This window comes from Cimex lectularius, unplaced genomic scaffold, assembly GCF_000648675.2.
Source record: "Cimex lectularius strain Harlan isolate CLEC.00 unplaced genomic scaffold, Clec_2.1 scaffold253, whole genome shotgun sequence".
Classification (NCBI taxonomy): domain Eukaryota; kingdom Metazoa; phylum Arthropoda; class Insecta; order Hemiptera; family Cimicidae; genus Cimex; species Cimex lectularius.
In genome coordinates this window covers 525,599-547,409 of record NW_019392814.1, presented here as the reverse complement: position 1 = coordinate 547,409, position 21,811 = coordinate 525,599, and the positions used below count along the sequence as shown (strand labels likewise).

The 21,811-nt window shown below is 33.4% G+C and overlaps 1 protein-coding gene across 1 annotated transcript in view; it reads left to right on the top strand.

Moving 5' to 3' along the window:
- LOC106673051 (limbic system-associated membrane protein-like) overlaps positions 1 to 21,811 on the top strand; it is a 216,645-nt gene that overhangs the window by 89,667 nt on the left and 105,167 nt on the right. Inside the window, exon 3 of the mRNA XM_024228370.1 lies at positions 20,695 to 20,796. Within this exon, the coding sequence (XP_024084138.1) occupies positions 20,695 to 20,796 (102 nt within the window). The remainder of the gene's footprint in view (positions 1 to 20,694; positions 20,797 to 21,811) is intronic.

The following is a 21,811-nucleotide window of genomic DNA, read 5'->3' as shown; positions in this document are numbered from 1 at the left end:
ATTAACAAGATTCACAGAAATATGCTGATAAACCTTTAGTCAAGCATGTCGTTATTTATGCTTACTATAAAGTGATACTAACAGTTATATTAATAATTTAATTTTGCCAGAAAAATTAGCAAACATATTTATACATAAAGAGAACCTTATATTTTGATACATATAATTTATATCGTGTTTAAAATGCAATTCAAGTTTTAATAAAACTGATTTTGTACAGAGAGATTCTTGTAACGTATCGTGTGTAAAATTTGTCATGTTAAAAAGCATTGTGCATTTAATTTTTCTTCTTTTCTATTCAAACATTCTTAGGTGAAGTATCATAGAAAAAAATAACTAAGTCTTCTCTGATCGTTCTTCTTCAACTTGAATATAGTTAATTCTCGAAGAATTCTTGTCTGATTCAGAAACAAATATTAACCAAATAAAATAACAAAATGAAAAATTAAATTTTTCTAAAGCTAACGTTTAATTTGATTAAAATTCGTTTAAACTTTTACAAATTTAAGAATCCAATTGGTCATTAAAGTCAGGGAATTGCAGGTGGTTGTAAAATCCAAGCAAATCTTGATAAATGGCACCTACGCGTTCTTATTAAAGCTCATGAGCGTAGGACGAGCCGAATTCACAGGAAATAGTAAGAGATTTTTTTATTTTTTTATATTTTAAATTTACAGGCTTCGTTTTAGTTTATTCCCAACCTGAAAAGGCTAGGAAAAACCTTGCGATTTTCTCATCGGAGCACAAATGGGATAACCCAGTTTATCACCATTTTGTAGATTTTAGGTTGGTCCTATTGGGCTCGTTTCGGCACCTCAACTTCAGCGTTGGAATCCCAAAAATATCAAGAAAAAATGTCACAATATTTATAACCTGTTCACCCCAGGAATAATTTAAAAAAAATTATCTTATTTAGCTCATGCGAGGTGGCATGAGTATGGTTTACCCCGATCGCAGTAGGTTTCTATCGGCCAGATGACCGAAGTTTAGTTGTCGGAGATGGATAAGATAAGACCACGGGAAGTAGATAGTCTGGCCGTCACAACAGTTTTTCTTTGTGCTACCCTCCTTTATAAAGTTATTTCTTCCCTTCAACCCTCTTAAGGAACCGTCTGGGCGAAGGCATGGTTTACTCGGCGGTAGTGGCGAACCCGAGATCAATGCTCATGTCGTTTGTTTGGCGGAAAAATCTTCAGGATTGTCTAAAAATGATGAGTTTTCCTCCTTACTTTTTTGGTCGAGACTGGTGTTTCGGCAGCCCATCGTTCAGGATTTGGGAGATTCCGTTGTCAATCTTCCCCTACTCACTTTAATACAGAAAGTAACAGAATCTGTTAAACAAACAAATAAAACCCTTTTTCAACTTTTACTAACAAGTTCTAGATATTGCATTGTCTGTCTTGTGAAACAAAAATAGAACACATCATATATTTTATTTTTGGTTTAGAATGGTTGCGAGAAATAAAAGTATTTAAGCATACATGTAAGAATTGTTTGAATCGAAAAGGTGTCGGCTATTACCTAAAGAGCACATCGCGTGTCAGACCGCATGTTTCCAGTTATAAGATATAAAGAGAAAGGAAGGAAGCGATTTCTGCCAATTTTCGACTTTCTTTTATGACCCAGATCGGGTTATCAAAATGAAGCATTGTTGATAAAAGATCATAATAACTGAGCAGTCAGGAAGGCGGTGAATGCATCCGCTTTCTCTATTCATTGAATTAATCCCAGCTAGGTTTAGTCACGTTTTGACATTGGATGAATCGATTTATCTGTCGTGGTTCATTTCAAAGAATTTGTTTTTGAATAAATCGACGAAACCAATGCACTTGCGGACTAACGCTCTGTCAAAAACACGTTCGACAACAGACATCAGTCAAACAACGTCTTTATACCTGTTCTTCTAAGAATGTATTTTAATTATTTTTACATGCTAGTGATTTATCTTAAACCTTAATATCTCTTAAACGAAGCAAGAAAAATAGTGCTTTAAGTAAAATATTCTTTAAACAAGTACTAGAACAGAATTCGGAAATCAAAAGTACCTTCTTATTAAAAAACGAAAACAAGAAATTGCACTGCTCTGCCTTGAAGATGCGCACCGTACGTCGAATGATATTGTTGATATCAGATTCAGTTCTATGTAAAAAAAAATATTTAAAAAGCGGTCATCAATTTCTTTAATTTACACCGTAAGAAAAATAAATAGATAAAATGAGGGGTTTATATACAGGCGTAATAAATTCGCTATGGTCACTGTGAGCCACACAACACGTAAAACATTCAAGTAGTCTAGTTTATGACTTATTGCTTTAATGGAAATGACTTTCTGTTCCAACAGCCTGCACTATGATTTTTTTTAACAGCTAATCTAAATATTGAATTTCATATTAAATATTTCTTGGGATGTCACTAGCCAGAGAGGAAGAACTGTGATCAACACCCAAAAGAGTTCTGTCACATTTCATCCAAATCTTTTAAACATTTTCATAGATATTGAATATATTTTGAAAGAGCATGTTTTTGAGAGGATATCCATCCGTACGCCCCTCCTATTTAACGGTTCATCCCTACAGTAACATCAAGTAGCGGCAGAAAAAGTATTGAAGGCAAAGTAGAGCAATGTTCGGCTCTTGAAAAATGTCATTTACATTTTATATTGAAGGAAGGGATCAATTAAAATTTTAGTATAGAATGTATGAAAAAAATAGTCAAGAAAATTTAAAATAACTTTATAGGAAAAGAGCTCTGTTTGTTCTTAACATAATGATAGAACAATACACCGGGACTTTATAAAAGAGTGCTTGTAGAAACGGTATTTTATAGTTATTTTAAATATTTGATGTTCAGCTTATGTTAAGAGGTTAGATCCGAAGATAAAGATAAATACGAATGTCACCAGATAATTAAAAATCTTAAGATATTTCTTGCAAGCTGAAATATATATGAGATTTTTAATATATAGGAACAGAAAATATTTTGGGAGAGACAGAAATATGGAAACGCAGACAACAAAGAAGTCGTGAATATTTTATAGTAATATTCTAAGAAAGGGAATAAATAATATTACAACTTACGGTCAGTGATATCTTGAGAGCAAATGACTCGGAAGAAACATCCGGTAACTGAAAAGATTCACTTCTGACACTGTTGAATATATACCGTTTGTGGAATGTGTCATTTTTCTTTATAAGTTCAAATAACCACAAGTTGAAATACTTTGTTTATTTTTAATAATAGTCTAATAAAAACATTGAAACTACCGAAAAAGTGTTTGACATATATGAACTTTTCTTTTCTCAAAAACTACTAGAACAAATCTAGACCTAAAATTAAACCAATTTACCTGTTCACCAGTGAATTTGTTGATAGTTTTTTATTAATTTGAAATCTATCCATGTACAGAAATAAAGCAAATATCAACACAAAGTCACCGGTTTTTTTTTCCAGATTACGGTAGAGTTTTGGCCAAAACGCACACCTGATTGTCTAATGCCGTCGTACATGATCAAATTTCGTCGGATGTTTTTTTTCTATTTCTGTTTCTCTACGTGCCTACAGAGAAAAACTAATTTCCTGACGTTTCCATTTTCCGATTGATTTTGAATGCCTGAAAACTGTTGCCCTACTAGAGTCAAGATGTTTCGCGGGTTCTTTGACAGTTTGAGATAGATTTTCTTAAGAAGCTCCCTTAGGAAGTTCGTCATTGATTAGTATTGAAGGTCTTCTTTGGAGATGGGTTCCGTAAGTCGTATCGCCTGAAAAAAAAACTTCCCAAGAAAGCGACAAATAGTTCGTTTATCACCCTTTTCACCAAACTGACTAATTTTCCGTGCAGCTTGAGCAGAAGAACGAGTGACTAGGAACTCATAAAAAAATTGGAAAATTTTGAGTTTTCATTGTCAATTTTAAGATAAAATGTAATAAAATTAAAATAATAAAATGTGAATGTTTGCTTTGAAAGAACAAACATAGTTATTAAATATAGTATTAAATAGTGTTTTTATTTACATATTAATTATTTTTTGTTAAATTTTAGCCCTTTAATTCTCTTGTTAGTGCTACAATATAATAACAAAATCGGACATTTCATGTGAACCAAATAGCATGATTGAAACCCGCCAGAAAAAAAAGAAAGGATTATGTTATATATAGCTTTCCAATTTTTTTTTTTTTTTTTTTTTTTTTTTTTTTTTTTTTTTTTTTTTTTTTTTTTTTTTTTTTTNTCGATTATTGGTCACTAATCTCTACACATTAATAATTGGTTTGTCATTTTTTAATAAGTGTTTTCATATGAGATGATTTGTTTGTTTTTTTATACCAATGACATTTGTTATTAGCCTAAAGTATTAAAGAAAAATGTTTCTACCGTCAGTAAGGAAATCCGGTCATCAACAACTAAAAAAAAAAATCTTTCCTTGGCGAGGAAAGGGTGGTAAAATAGGAATTAGGATACTACAGAAATGTGTACATTCTAAGAAGCAATTAGCTCTAAAATGTACTTCAGAAAAAGTTAAATGTTGCTAAGTTGATCAATATTTCTAAGTAAGTTTCCCTCTAATTGATTGATGACTGCTAATTATACAAAACTTCCTCAATGCTTTCCAGTTAAGTTAATTTCGTTAGGCATAAAAAACATTCTTGTTGAAATAATTTTGTTAAAGATATTTTGACAAATTTTTATTCATAAATATATTTTATTATTGATTTTAAATTCAAATGTGTAAACACTTTTGAACTTAATTGGGCAGTACTTTTAATACGAGGTAGAACACTGTTTTAGAAAAAAATTAATTGCTTTAATTTTAATTTTTCGTATAGCATCGTTAATGATAGGGGACCGCGGTAGCCGAGTGGTTAGCATGAGAGACTCTCACGCCGCGGTCGTGGGTTCGATTCCCACCGTCGCCTCTGGCCCTTTTTTCACAATAACCCCCCCAAATTTGAACACACATATATGAATTGTCACATGGCTAATATGCATAGTTCATAACGCAAAAAAAAAATCGTTAATGATTTTCTAAATCATTATTGCCCTCAAAAACGGGACACTACAATGAGAATAGGGATTGGAATTAAACACGTCAGGATAAGTGCAGTTAAATTTCAGTAAAGTAATTTAATGCTATTTCATCGGTGAGATTGATAGAAAGAGCCTTTCCTTACGGAAAGTGGCAACTAATAAAATTAACGAGACGAAAGGATTTATCATTAAACGATCAGTGCACTCTGGAGTAGGGATGCTTTTGTTACTATGATCTGATAAATTGGCAGAAGATAGTGTAAACACAATTGGCCAATGAAATTCAGCTATGCATTGTTTATTTATTTTATTTAATTTTTTAATTTATTTCATTTCATTTTATTTATTTTTTTGTCATTAGTTAGTTGACATTTTGGTCTCACAGATTGATCTAAACTGGTTAAAAAAATAACAAAAGAGTGTAATTTTAATATCGAGCAAAATTGAAGATAATAAGGGCCTAAATATAATATAAAATATATACAAAATATATCCAAAATAAGAAAACAAAGGGGTTACATTAAAAGAAAATAAAATGCTGAGAAAGAGTAAAATAGTGAGAAAAGAAAGAGAAAAAGCATGAGAAAGAGAGAGAATGAGAGAGATACATAGATAGATAGAGCCATTAGATAAATAGATAGATAGATAGATAGATAGATAGATAGATAGATAGAGAGAGAGAGAGAGATACATAGATAGATAGATCCATTAGATAAATAGATAGATAGATAGATAGATAGCGAGAGAGAGAAAGAAAGAGAAAGAGAGGGAGAGAGTGTGAGAGAGGGAATTGAAAATATTTTATCAAAAGAAAAAAATGAAAGATGGCAAATTTAATAATTTTGATTGGATTAAACCTTCCGCCCACCTAAAATGGAACTAATGAAAAAGGGACTCTCCAAACTTAAAAAAAAACTTAAATAATCAAAAATGGAAAATAAAGCAGACTATTGGCAGGCCGTACCTACCGCCCCTACTCCTGACTGCTCGGTCAGGTCCAGAATAAAGATAGAGATTATAGTCCACACATGTCCATAATTTTTTAATTTCTATGATTAATCCTTTCGGGTGATACTACAAGGAAGCCTTCCAGGTCCTTTATGAAGATGCACGCCTACATCCACTGTAAAGTGTGCTTATTGGCCCAGAAATAATATACTACGTCCCCATAATGAAAATATCGTTTATTTTATTTAATAGCATTCCAATTTTCTAAAATAAATTTTAACACATATTTTACACTTAAGGCTAACAGCAGTTATACAGAAAATTAGAGATACTTTTATTTATATAATAGTACAGAGGTTCGTTCTTTTTGGCTTTTATCCTCCTCTTTTTGCAATATGCTTTATGTGTGGGTTAAGTGCAGATATGTTCGTAGGGCTATACATTTATTATTGTTGTTAATTTGTTTATAAAGGTTGCATAATTCACAATTACTCTAGAAAAATAGCATGTTTAAATACTAGCCCTGTAAAGACCAACACTTAGCAATGCTACTTTGTGAAGGTTCAAAGAGAAATATTTAAAGGGGGGGGGGCAAAGAAGGATGTTTTCATATTGAAGCTCAATATAGGTTTCAAGAATTGCCATTGCTTAATCAAAAGAAATCAAGAAGAAAGTGATTTTTTATAATGTTTAAACGGCCCGGCTGATTGCAAATAATTTGAATAATTAAGTCGAGCTTAAAACACTGGAACCGGAAGATTTTTTAATGGTGGTTTAGGCCAAGTTCAACTAATTAAACGCATCGATCTGTGAATATTTTATGGAAGTGCTTTTTCTAAACTTTCCCATTCTCTTGTACACATTTCAACTAACGAGGTATTCAATTTAACGGATACCATACATGGATGAAAATATATACTGCTCAATCGTCAAAAGTCTGCCTTTTTTTAAACTGCCGTTTTATATAATGCCATTGTTCCACATAACCAAACGTACTGAAAGATGAGGAAAAAAACTTTAATGATAAAATAGAAGTAAGTGTTGCTGCGTTAGAGAGAAAGAGAACAATTTACGTCAAGTTCCATGGCACATAGAAAACTTGGGACATTACTGACCTGGCCCGATCCCACCAGTTCAACTGTGATCGTAAATAACTGAAAGGAAATAAACGACAACAGTGCGATAATAAAATTAGAAAAAATAAAAAATGAAATCATTATATGATTTGATTCATTATATGACGATTTTACAACCGATTTGAAAGTCGGTGCGCAAAAATATTAAGGGGTATATGAATTGAAAAAGGAAGTGGCAGCGTCGATGGGCCGGATCGGCAGAGAAGCTCGGACGTATCAAGAGGACTGTGGCTAGGTGGCGGCCCTCGGAGGGCTTGTCTCGTAGAAGATGGATCATCCTCAACCCATATATGCCCAGTGTTGCAAAACCGAAACGTATTGTTTTTTTTAAATATAATTTGTTTTATTTTACAATATTATGTTTTTTTACATGCAACGTTATTTCGGTTTGTCTTTATACTATTGAAAATAACTGTGTGATATTTGGCGTCTAATTTCAGTGTTGCGTTTTCGCAACACCGTTCACTCATGATATAAAATAACCTGTTTTTTTCTCTTCCCTTGAGATTTACTTATATTTCTGTTTCCCATTTCTTTCCTGCCTTTTCTTATATTAATATATATTTTTATCTTATCTAATCATAGTTTATTACAATATCGTATCTAATTTTAGTACCTTATCTTATATACTAGTGATATATTATTATTTCCCTTCTTTTTTATTAGAAAGTATTATATTGCTCACGAGCTATTGTGTATTTTGGAAGAATTAGAGGAAGAGGAAAAACTGCCCTTCATCAAGCCTCATGTATAGACTTATTCATTACTCCTCCCCAGAATGCATGTGATAGTGACATAGACAGTAGTGACGACGACGAGGGTGGTACGATAAACATTCTCAACAGCCGTCAACTATATGCTGAATCTGAAGTTGTCTTTACTTCTAACAATGAAGACGTTTTGGGAATAAATGATAGCAACCAAGTATCTTGTATTTATGCACTTACAAATTCAGATATTTGTGAAATTCTGAACCCCAATCTAGACAAACAACAAAACGAAAGATGCCTCATAAAAAAAACCTGCACCCAGAAAGAAAAATGTCAGCGAAAAAAATGTGTGTAACGTAGGTTTTAGAAAAACATTTTCTTTACCGTGCCAACGTTTCGATCTTTATTGAGATCATCTTCAGGGCCTGGGATTTATAAACATTGTTTACAAATACATGTAAGATGTGGAAAAAAGTGAATTTATACAATGCAAAATATATTTTTTTATATTCAATCAAAGTATTTCTACTCACTCAAATTGTTTGTTTTCTGTGTAATTGTGCGATTCGTGCGTGTCGTGTTGATAGTGCCAGTGAGATATTGCTGTTTTATATTTATTTACGTTGGATTTTGAAGGGGTGGGAAGAAAAGACATTTTGTATTAGGCGTCGGCTTCTTTGAGGTGAAAAGAGCCGACGAAGCTTTTCATGCTACTGTACCAAGTCGACGAATGTATTAGGAAGAATCGCCTGGCGTTACCAACGCAGCAGTAACATCAGCAATGCGTAGAAACCGCTTTGATGATATTATGTGTTATTTACATTTTGCAAATAATAGTAACCACTCCTTCGATGGAGAAGACAGACTTTGGAAAATAAATCCATTGCTGACTCACCTAAAAGAGACATTTTATCGATACGCCAACTGGGAACCCGAATCCATTGTGGATGAGGCGATGACCCCTTATTATGGAAGGCATGGATCAGACATTGTATCAGAGAAAAGCCCATACGCTTTGGATACGAAGTTTGGAGCCACAATCTGAAATTAGGGTATTTAATAAACTTTGTCGTTTATCAAGGAGCCAATGGCCAATGTAACCAGTACAAAGACGATTATGGACTAGGAGGAAGTACTCTCCTAAATTTTTCCGACAAGTAACCTAAAAATGAAGACAATTCAGTGCTGCCTCATGAGATGTTTGCCTGCAATTTTTTTATAACTTTGAAAGTGGCTACAAAACTGTCTGAAACTTTTGTCGGAATTACAGGAACTATAAGAAAAAACCGAACTAAAGACGCGCCCATAAAAGATGTAGCTATTATGAAAAAAGAACCTAGAGGCTTATAACAGTCTTGCATAGAAAAAAAACTCATCAATTCTATTGTGCCGGTGGAACGGTAACTCGGTAACAGTACTTTCGAATTATCAAACATTCACTCCGCCAAGTCAGGCCCAAAAATAATCGGCAGCTTATCAAAATGTTGCCACTTACCGTACAACCATCATTTCTAAAAAATGGTGGTGGCCCATATTTCTCTGATCCATAGATGCGGCTCTACAATATGCCTGGTTGTTATACAGAGCTTTTCCAGGAAAGATATTAGACTTTTTTCAGTTCAAGAGAAGTGTTGCTAGTGAACTGCTTGAAAGATTCGGAAATGCACCTAAACGAACAGGGTATTCGACATCAACTGTTATGAGCAGGATTTCGTCGGGGACTCGATTCGACAAAATTGGGCATTTCTTAGGGACGACAGAAAAACGTACCCAATGTGGAGTATGTAAATCCACAACCATAAAAATGTGTTAAAATGCGGAATCGCATTGCACGAAAAATGTTTTCTTGAATTTCACCAAAACAGGACAATTAAAAAAATATAGTTACAATTATTATACTTAATGATGATTTTAATTTACCTATATGTCAAATATAATCCGAATTTAATACATTTGTAAAGGATAAAAGCAATAAGGGGAAATGACTAATCAAGTGCCCGATGCTGCGTTTTCGCAACTCCCTAATTTGCATCCTAAATGCCTAAAAAAATTTAAAAAAATAGTGGGCATTCACGGAAACCAGACATTTTGTTTGCTATTTAGTAATCACATTTCATGTTCAAACTGCAAAGATTTGTTCTTTTTACACACCCTTTATCTGTGCCCAGAGTAATAGAGTCAAGGGAGATGGATTGACAAGCATTTTCTAACTTTTTCCGCAATTCTTTAATTGAGGTTGCTGGGTTATGATTGGCGTAGACACTGTTTTTTAACTGGCCTCACAGAAAATAGTAAAGTGGAGTTAATTCGGGTGACCGAGGAGGCCAACAGATCGGGCCATGAGGTCCTATTCACCTATTCCGGAAGTGACGATTCAAATAACGTCTCACCTGCAAAAAAAATTGTGTGCTAGCAATCAAGAGGGAAGATCATTCTTTTCCGTTGTTGCAGAGGAACATCATCTAATAGTGTTGGTGCAACCTCCCTCAAAAAATTGAGAAACTGAGCACCATTTAAATAATTTTCGTAGAAATAAGCCCCAATTAATTTATTTCCGAGAAGTCCACACCAAACGTTGATACTGTGAACCACCTGATGATGACAAGAGTACGAAATTTTCGTATTTTCGACTGCCCACGTTTGAAAATTCCAACGATTTAGTATGCCATTTTAGAGGTGAACTTGGATTCATAAATCCATAGGATGTATGGAATAACGATTTTTTCAGCCTATGAAATCGACATAGGTTCAATGAACGTTAGAGGCCAGCCATAGTCAGAATCCTCTTTGCTCCTTTGCTCTTTCCTCTATATGCAGTGTGGGAAGTATTGGCAAGACATACTTTTTGCGTTTAAATCGCTCAAATTGATGGAAATAACATTAACATTTAAATAACATTACAGGGTCCCTAATCACTGTTATGAACAAGCTGATCTAGCTTCAGGAAGAGCTAATATGTAGTGCTACAAAAATTAGACAAGTACCATATGAGGATTTTGCAGTCTGGCGTGTTCCCGTGGGGGCGGTTGGTGGGTCTGGTGGGTGTGGGGCGGGCACCGGTTGAAAAGGGTTTACAAAGAAAATCCAGACGTGTGAGGGATGTGGATGATGGGAATGGCATGCCCATACTAAAAATGTCTTTAAAATGGAATAAAAAGTAGGGTTCACAGTCCCTTGCACGGTATTCGTCGCACCCTCGGCGGGCTGGGCCTTCTTGTGCGGGGGTGACCTGTGCTCTCCACCCCTCACACACAATAGAAGATCAAGGCGATTTATGACCCTAATGGTTGGCCTCCTTTTAAATTTACAAAAAAAATGTTTTAGTGCACGAAAAGCCATTCTTTTCTAATGATTAAACAAAAGTTGATTCAAAACACAAGAATGATAAAATTCAATTATTGAACAACGCTATGGACTTATTTTACAACCTATTATTTAAATTTCAATGGGAGTATATGTGTGCCTCGGATCACAAACTCCATTCATTGGGGGCAGATGACCCTAACTGATGAAAGCTCCTGCGGCCTAAACTTCCCATCATCGTTATTAAGACGTTTACAGCCGTTCTTATAAATTGGAATTAAATCCCTTTTATAATTTACTTTTATTATCTTGTATCTGACATCACGAATCTGACAAAATTAATTAACTTGAATTGACCTTTGTGAGAAAAAAAATTGGAGTCTTTTTATGTGTTTTTCCAAATATCAGAAGGCCTGTTCAATTTTTTTAAACACTTATTTTTGTACTGCCTAATATTATATATTTTGTAAGTACACACAACTGTATAAGTAAAAAGAGAACACATTTTAATCATAAATACTACAGAAGTATCACGTTAATCTTTAGAGATACAATTAACATAACACACTTTAATATTACAAGGATAGCTCACACCTGTGGGATGACCGATTTTAATAAAAGTGTTTTGGGATTAGACGACAAAATAGGTTAACTAATTTACATACTTATTTTAAATATGTTTTTCTGCTTTGTTGAGCATGTATTTTAAAAACTTTGAAAAAAAGAGCTCAAAGAACAAACATGATTGTTCAAAGACAATGCCAGAAAATCAGACTGCACCACTTACTTTCAGAAAACAATCGACTCTCAACAATACATACTATATGAAACAACAATATCACGTACAAAAGGACGAAAACTTTGAAATATACAAAGAAAACACGTTCAACCCTACAACTTACGATTACGCAAATTAAAAACAGCTCCCACTCAAAACATCATACGAAATAAAATGGAAAAGTACCGACTATCCCAAAAACAAACCGAAAAAACTAGACTTAATCCTACAAAATCACAGACACACAAACATAACATCCATAGACAAAGAAAACTCACAAATTTAATAATACGAATAGGTTGAAAACAAAACCGCGTACCTTCGTACATACAATCATCACATTATATGATTTTGTTCAGTGATATGGTAGCCAATATCAGTTGGATCATGTCAAAATTACAAAATTTAAAATTTTGGTCATGATTGCACGTTCTACTGAGGTTACAAAAAATACCTACAACTTGTCAAATTTTACAAAAACTTCTTCATCTAATATGCTTTACGTTGATATATCCAGGTTTTTAAATAACGTTCTAGTAGAGTTCAAAAATCAACGTAAAGCATATTAGATGAAGAAGTTTTTGTGAAATTTGACAAGTTGTAGGTTTTTTTAACCTCAGTAGAACATGCAATCATGACCAAAATTTCAAATTTTGTAATTTTGACATGTTCCAACTGATATTGGCTAAAGTTTTATGTCATTCAGACTATTGCAAATAGAAGTATCTTACAGCAAATTTAGCGTTCTTTCAAATGGTGTAATTGGATTTATTGTAATCTCAACATTTTGGACGTTGTAAGCGTTTTTATGTGGTAAGGTAGTGAAAAGTTGAAAAAACCTAAATTGACGAATATCTTCAAAACAGAGAACTTTCCGAAAATTTTCTCCTGAGCATTTTTTGCTCCAAACGAAGAGTAGAATAGATTCCCTGAGTTTCGTCAGAAGGAACTGGGACACCCTGTATATATAAACGAATGCAAGTGTTTACTAAAAAAACGAGCGTGGCCAGTTTTTTTGCCTCTCAGTGTATATTGGATATATATTTTGGAAAATATCTTATGAGAGATATGTGAACTCCTCCATAGTAGCTACTTGAACTTATCAAATATTATTTATGCTAATTCTAATAATAAAAATTATTAATTTGTTTATAAGAAGTTGTCCGAAAAGGAAGGCTAGTTCGATTTAAACAAAAGAATCCTATTTTACTCTCAAAAATCTTTTTTTTTTAATAAACTATAATAAATCTACTTAAGTTTCTTTTTTTTCCATTCGGCGTAGATTGAATTTTCGATCGCAAAACGGAATTCTTATTGAAGGAATAATTTAAATAATTGCTTTTTGAATGAGGGGCCAAAAAATGACGACATCGGAAATTGGCGAATTCCGGTAATTTTTAAGCATAATTCCCGACGTGATTCATAGCTTAAAGAATTTTTTTTTCGGGTGAGAGCACCAGAAAAATATTCACCGTTATCGCCGACAGTTCACACAAAGGCCCGATGACAAATAGCCTTGCATTTGCAGCCTTTAATTATTCTTAACCCAACAACGACGGAAATAAAGATCTCCCCCTTTTCTCGGATCAGCGGATATTGCTCAATGGGAAAATTCCTTTTATTTATATAACCCTCCGGGCTTGCCGACCCTGTAACGTCGGTTTTCCCCTGAGCCTTTGTTTCCTTTTAAGTCAGAGATATTTCTTTTGTTTTTTAAAGAAATAAAGTTTACGTATTAATCAATATGATCGTCGAGAAAGGGTGCATTATTCCATTACCCACTTAACAAACGAAATTTACTTTACATTTTAGTCATGTTTATTTAGGCAAGGCGTGTTTAAACAGGTATTATTTATTGGTTAAATTTCATCTTGTTGTAACGAAATCCAGGGCGGACCCCTCTCATTAAAGTATTTAAAATTAGATACTTCTAGTTTGTTGTAGTTATTTATTAAATTGCAATTTTATAAATTAGCGAGACCATTACTAATTAGGGGATGGATGGGTATCACTATGAAAACAAACAACAGATTGGCATAAGTGACAATAATCAAATTGGATAGAACAGAAACATTAGGTAGGTAAAACTCGAGCATTAATGATTAATAAATTAATGGGAAGCGTCATGTGGTTTAAGCCTCCACAATTTGGGTATGTTTAATTGTTATTAAGTTGTGGCAAATGGAATAAGTTTTGCGGGTTCAACTAGCGGTTTGAAATTTTTGTTTTCCAGACGGAGCTAAAAATGGGGTTAAGTATCGTACTCGAAAAAAGATTTCAAGGTGGAGTCTGATGAAACATTCGTATTCACTTGAAGACAGACTGGTTGGATTTTTCGAAACTGAAAACGGTTTAGACCACCCAGTCAGTATTGTATCTCGAGCTGTAGTGGGAAGTAGTGCTCAAAGGACATTTACAAATTTGTTAGGTGTTCATATGTTTCGGCAATCAATGTACCGTTCGCAAGCTCCAGTTTTTTTTGCATCTTTCCTCAATTTTTACTGCACACTATGACATACTTGATCATGACCATCAGCTTAACATTGAACACGACTTGAATGTCCCCTTGCAACTCTCTTACCCTCCTAAAGCATTTACTCCATCAGACAAACGACACACTATTACACAACTACCTTCACGAAAAGCTCCAGGTTATGATCTAATTACAAAACAAATATTACAAAATTTTCCCCACAGAGGCTTACTATTCTTAACATACCTATACAACGCTGTGCTCAGGACCACATATTTTCCATTGCAATGGAAGTTCTCTATAATTAAAATGATTCATAAGCCAAATAAACCGTCTGATCTTCGAAATTCCTATCGACCCATTAGTCTCCTTTCTATCCTTGCCAAAATACTAGAAAAACTACTTCTCCGACGACTACTGCCAATAATTGAAAATTCTAATATTATTCCAGATCATCAGTTTGGGTTCCGNACCAAAATTGGATTTTTCTTTTGAAGGCGCGTACTTTGTCATAAGCATCGAAAATTGTGATTATCTTCCCTTGCAAAGATAGACACATCTTATACATTTTCATGAAAATATCTGATAAATACGACAGTATACAACGACAACATACATTACCTTTTCCCGTAATTAAACATATTAGCCTATTTGACAGTATGGTCCATCAATAGACATAAGATTTCAGAACGTAATTCTTGTAATCGTGAACGTGCTTTTCCCCGAGACAGCCAGCTACCTTCTGTATGGTGAAGATGGGAATATGAAGTACATCAACACATAGTACTGTGAAAATAGTATTGTCTTGACTTCAATGGCTGCGACTTGATATAATTAATTATTTCAACAGACATCCTCACTTCTGCATGGCAAAGAAGGGAACGATTAAGGTTTCCCATATCGTCAGTATGAAATTAAGTCTTGACTTCAATGGCCGCGACTTAATATAATTAATTATTTGAACAAACTCTTCCAACATTTTCTTAACAGAGGTTGGCAATTGTTTCATAGTTAAAGTATGTCTGTGGAGAATACAATGACTGCTTCAGCTATCCTTTGATTTGTCTTTTATTTTAGTAATCACTCCGATCGTGTGGTCAGCCATGGCGCAAGTCTATAACAAGATTTCTGGTCACCTGTCGTCAGTATTTTGTCTTGAAAAACTCATGTTTCTTTGGATTGCACTGTCTTTGAATAATTCACGATTTTTCTCTCGAGGCTGATGTTTTACTAGTGATATAACTGTCTATGCTAAACTAGAAAAGCATACGTAATAATTAATTTAACAAATATTTTTTAATGTATTAAATGTATTGTGAAGTTACATACAATACAACTGTCGAATTAAAAATCTTTGAGTGTATTTTGACGACTGCAGGTCAAGATTTCCTTATTTCCGGCTGATTTATTTTCCCTTTGTAAATCCGTTTCATTGTTTATTATATTTTGTTGTTTAAGTCTGGACAGTTTCTCTTTTTATAATTTAGATGGTGGTTAAATTGTTTTTATCTGGACGGTATGTTTGGTCTTACCAAACTTAGTGATCTCCAATCACTTTCTCCCATTCTCTTTTTTCCTCTTTCCAAATCCAGAGCTAATGTTCGACCCACATCTGTATATTCAGATTGATTGGATTGTTTTGGTTTTTAACTTTAAGATTAAATTATATTATTTATAACTTAGTAACTTTCAAAAATATTACATTAAAGGTTTTTGGTGCTAAATGAAGGTGACGCCAGATAGGTGGTATGTATTTTATAATATAATTGTTTGTAATTTACTGTTTCTCAGGCCAAATGATATTGTTTTATGAAATAACGTTGGCCAACCCTCTCTTTTCTTTACCCTAATGCTAGCCTCTAACCATGCCCAGGTTAAAATAATATTCATTATTATAGTATTATCAGAAACATTTAATTACACTACCTTCGGGATAACAGAACTATAAAAAAGGAAAATTGGCCCATTGCTGGAGTGGTTTATAAGAACTGTGTTCATGCATTTTACAAAAATCATTAATGTGTATCCTATTCCGGTATCATGTCAAAAGCTTCCGAGTTCTACTAATTTCCTGATAATTTTCGACCGAGTTTTAAAAAAAAGAAGGTTTTTCTCCATTTAGATAAGTATTAACATTGCATTTCAGAAACTTTACTTGTTAATACATTTTTGGAAGTGAGTTAATACATTTTTAAAAAGAATGATCCTTCAGGGAATGAGGCAATGATTTCCATGTTTGTTTTTCGTAATTTGTATTGAATCAATTGTGCCAAAAACTCTGTCAATGTTCAATATGCTTAACTCTCCACCCCCATCCCTGAACAGAATCGTTCAACAGATAGTAACGGATCAGATATACCTTTCAGCCGATAGACATTCTCAGTTGAAGGTATAAAAACAAACCCGGTTTGAAGAAAAAATGGTGTTTTAAATTCAGTTTGGATACTAATTAGGGAGCTTGGGCAATGGTAGTGGTTCTTTGGCAGAATTTTAGAGTGGAGTGACGGGATTCTTTAAAGGTTGAAAACGTTGGTTGAACTCCACAGTTCAATTCCTTATGCCCAGATTGATTAAAAAGTAATGTGCAAATCGAAAAAACCTAGGGAATGAAATTATAGCAGTAGCAGTCAATGATCTTATACTTTTGAGAAGAAGGTTTGAGTCGATAGCACTGAACTAGAGAACTAGGAAGGTACAATAAGCAAGAAAGCTGCAGTGACTGGGTGCACAAATCCTGTTCCTAGTATCCTCATCACCATCACACATGTGAAAATTAGTAGTTTGTTTTCGAGTTGTCAAGTTGTTTGAGATTTTGTATGGTTCTATTCTTTTGAGTAGCGTGTGGGCGTCCCAAGTAAGTTTTTTACGATGTAAATCCAAAATAGCGGACGATATTGACAGCTAGGAAAGGAACACAGGTGTCGTAGATTGGAAGAGAGGTGAAGCGTTAAGGTTATTCATTGGGATTTCGTTAAGCCTGGTCCTTCATTTCTTTAACCATTCTTTCAAACAAGAGAGATCGTCCTGGAAATTTCTGAAGGTCAATAGTATGTCTGGATTTGCTGAACGGAGGCGGTATTGCCAGCATATGTGCAGTATCGGTGTTGTCTGCAGTCTGCACTGTGTACTGAATACAGGATGGAACTTAGGATGCCGCCTTGCGGAACACCAGCTTAGTCATCGTGTATGGAGTAGAAGGTTGGTCTCATGAATCAGACATAAATAATTTTCTTAAATTGTTCAATGACGGTAAAATAATAACAGGTAGGTAGTGATCATCACGAACGAAAAATATTTCGAACAATCACGTTTGTAATTCGACAGTTAGCAAATTGTAATGTTCTTCTAATACGTCTAATTACTGATTAAGCTTTATTTTCGGAATTAATTTATCTAGTCAAACCTTCCGAATTTCAAAAAGTGTAGGCATATAATTAACATCCGATAACGAGCGGTATTATAAGCTTAAAGCGCTTATCGTAAAACACATGAAGGTACGAAAGCCGTTTTATCTTTACGAGGAGCTAATGTATGAAAGGACATGACAGCTGATGTCACTTACAGCAGTGTGTACATTCCCTTGGATCCCCATCCCTCTGGCTGAAGCCGTGGGCAAACTTTCTGATTTATCACCAAAATTAGACCAACTCCCTTCACCCTATGGAAACATTGTTTCACATTTAGCAAGCCTTTTGGGTAAAAATAGTATTTAATATTAATCCATTTACGTTTTCGTAGCCAATTGACCAAGTTACATCATGTGTAATCCGTGATTTTTTGGAGTGCAAAAAATGAATATCGACTTGGTTTCTCCAAATCGAATCACATTTTTTGGAGAAAAAAAAATAAAAAGTTTATCTTTCTAAATGTCTTTCTAAATGTTCTAAAAATCGCTAAAATAGTGATAAATTTGAAAATCCACCGATCCACTGGAAACGTTGAAGGGGATTAGAACATTACAAATTACACTCAATGACATAAAGTTGATCTCCGAAAATCAATCAACGGGAGATATAAAATACAGCTTTTTGGACTTTTTTATTTTGACATCATCAGACAATTGACAAAAGTCTTGCTTTCTAAGAGTCGTCATAACATTGAATTTCGGTAAAATATCTGTGCATTTTTGTGATCAACCCTGGTCATCGGGGATAGATAAATTGCCACTGCCTAATCCAGCCCATTTTCTTTTTCGTTTGCTATGAAAATTAGCATCTAAGGTTTTTTAGGGTGTTCAAATCAAATCCATCAATCAAACCAAATTTGGCTTTTCCAAATGCAATTTTTTACCCTATTTTACTAAAACCGTCTTTTTATTGTTAAAACTGTTTATTTATCTTATTTTGTTTACTACGGTCCAGCATATTTTCTTATTTTTCATTAAAAACAAATAAACTCACCTATAATAAACTACAACTACTTCACAACAGTGAAAGAAAATCACAATAAAAAATTTTATAAAGTAACTTCAAAATTATTTTTCGGCCCCTAGAGTGTATTAACAAGAAATGTTTCTAATATTCTCCACCTAGTATCACAAAAAAAATTTTAATTGATTTCAATGTTTCCACGTCCGTAGCGTTTTCTTGAGATGTTATTTAGCATATATTTATATACATATTTATTTAAATAAAAAATAAATTAAGTACCTACTTGTCGGATGTAGCCGTAGTTAATCTTTTAAACTGAACCCATTGGGTAAATTTAGTTAATTATATAAAAAAGCTACATTTTACAAATCTTTTTTTTTTTTAGTGGAAAGTGGATTTTTTTACTAATCAAGTAATGATTTACTTTTCTTTTATTCTTTTCATTGGTACATTTCATAACAATCCCCCTTCTCCTTTATTTTCTTTTATTTTTTATTAGAAAGAGCTAAATTTTATTTTCTGTAAACCATATTGTTTAGTGACCTTAATATTAATTATTCTTATCATGCAAGGTTTTTCATCTCAACCAAAATAAGACGAATAATTAATTGGTTTATTTTCTGTTTTAATATTAGTTTAGTTCATGTTAAAGTAAAATGTTTGGTTACTAAAATTATTTTTATGTTCTTAACTTTTGTCCTTTGCCCTGACGAATTCCATTATAAATCATTTCATGAACAATTAATAATACAATATTTTGTCTATACGACCCGTCGGAACACTGAAGTACTCCACACAAATATACCGTATCGTTTGAATTTAGTCTGAGTAAATTAATTTTTAAATTATAATTGATAAGTTTTATGTACATGTATCTTCTTCCTCAAAGAATATCCATTAACTTCTGTACCTCCCCCTAATTTTTTTTGGGGTATGTTTTTGTATAAAAACCCCTAGATAAGTAAATTTTGATTTTTGGTCTAGCCGATCAAACTGAACCAACTTAACTATTTCAAACGGCAAAATATTTATAAATGTAAATTTTTTGAAAGGATTTTCGATGTTGAATTCAATAGTGCAAACAGTTATTAATTTACAGTAACCAATCTCAAGTTATTCGCAAAAACCGTTTCCGAATGTTATTTTTCGGATAAACGAAATAATCTCCAACTTTTTCAACCGATCACGTATTTGTAACGATGAACTAGATTATCAAACTGCTGGATACAAGAAGTCTTTTCAGAGGATCTTCGGAAGAGGTCAANAATTGTATATATATATATTTATTTAAGAAACGCACTGTGATCACATGTATCTGAAAAATTAAAAAAAGGAGGATTTTATTGGTTTTTTAGACTTACATGAGATGCTGAGCCCCAAAAAACATAATGTACTTCTGTGCCCAAAACACCATGTTGTTTAATTTCCTATTAAGGTTTTAAAGCCCTGATGATGACAGTATAAAACTGTCGAAAGCTCGGCTAAAACCGTAAGGAAGTTTTCTCCGCTTTGACCTCTTCCGAAGATTCTCTGAAAAGAATCTCGTATTTATTTGTTTTTTGTTTTTTCATTTTAATTGATAGTAAATTACTTGCTCAACAATTTCGTCACATAAGATCGATTATCAGGACTGTAACACTGTAATTATTGGTCCACTTTTCCCACCAGCAGAATCATCAACTGCCCAGACATTTCGGTACATTAAGTACCTGACGGTTCTCTGAAGATTATTCACCGGAAATATTAACTGCGGCAGATGAATAATGTGCTTTAACACTTGACTCTACTGTTTTGGAGAAATGTTTGGATCTTAAAATCTTATATATAATTTCGAAAGTTGGTAGTAAAACTTTATCTTTAACAAGACGGAACTTGAATACATGATATTCTTATATTTAGTATGTACTTTTTTTTCACATATTTAAATGATAATAAGACTCAATTGCGTTGCAGGTTAGTTGGATAAGGAGAACGGATTACCATTTGCTAACCGTTGGTTTAGCGACGTATGCAGGTGATGACAGGTTCCAAACAAAACATCCCTTCAATTCTGATGTAAGTAGTTTAATGAATAGTAAACTTCATACTGCATTGTAATTTCCTTTTTCCTGAAAGCTGCAATTACTTCTGCTAACAAATGACATATTATCGTCCTTATAAAACTAATGAGGACAAAGGCATACCAAGACTTGGCAGAAGAATGCAACGCGTATAGTAAAATTACCTTGTACAGTGTAAATGGTTTAACAAAACAAATATGGTAAAAATTTATTAGCATTAAAATTTGTGTAGAAAAAATTTCAAATAAAATAAATGTTTCGACTCCTATCTTTGCTATGAATATTATAAAAGAGTGGAAATGTGAAGTTCGGTCAAGCCTATAATATCCAGCGTAACCAATTATTCTAATCAAAAGCCCTCAGACAACCTGTCAAAGCTCCGTACTACGTCACTAACATTACTTTTGTCAACGAACTGAAACGATCATTTTTTTACATAACTTCCACAGTAACTCTCGATCCCATCCTAACCCTACGTCCCCATCCTGAGAACATCAACGTCACAACGTTCGCATCGAGACCTCCTTGCCTCGTAATATTTCATATTGCACAACTAAAGACCTTTAAAGCATCATTCCAACACATTTTTATCTTTCGATGAAAAACACTTGCGAAAATCTAATAAACCAGAATGTTGCTCTGCCTTCCGATGCAACGACATCTGGTTAATTTATTGAGGCTCTGTTTGATCACTTGGAAGAAATTAAACAAGTCGAATAATCTTCAAATGCCGGTTGCAAACAACATAAGTAAAAATGGAAATAGAATATATTTTCGTTTTTTAAATTATTATGTGCAATAAAATATTCTTCAATTTGATGGAGGTTTTATTTAGAAGAATTACACAAAATTTAATTAATCAATTTGATTACTGTTACTATTTTTCACTTTACAATGATTAAAATCCTATCAGTTGCCATTTACACCTCCGTTTATGTTTATTGACTGCGAACTGAAAGATAAACTGTTGATTAACATCTCGTAATAAAAATGCCTTGTTACTTATATTC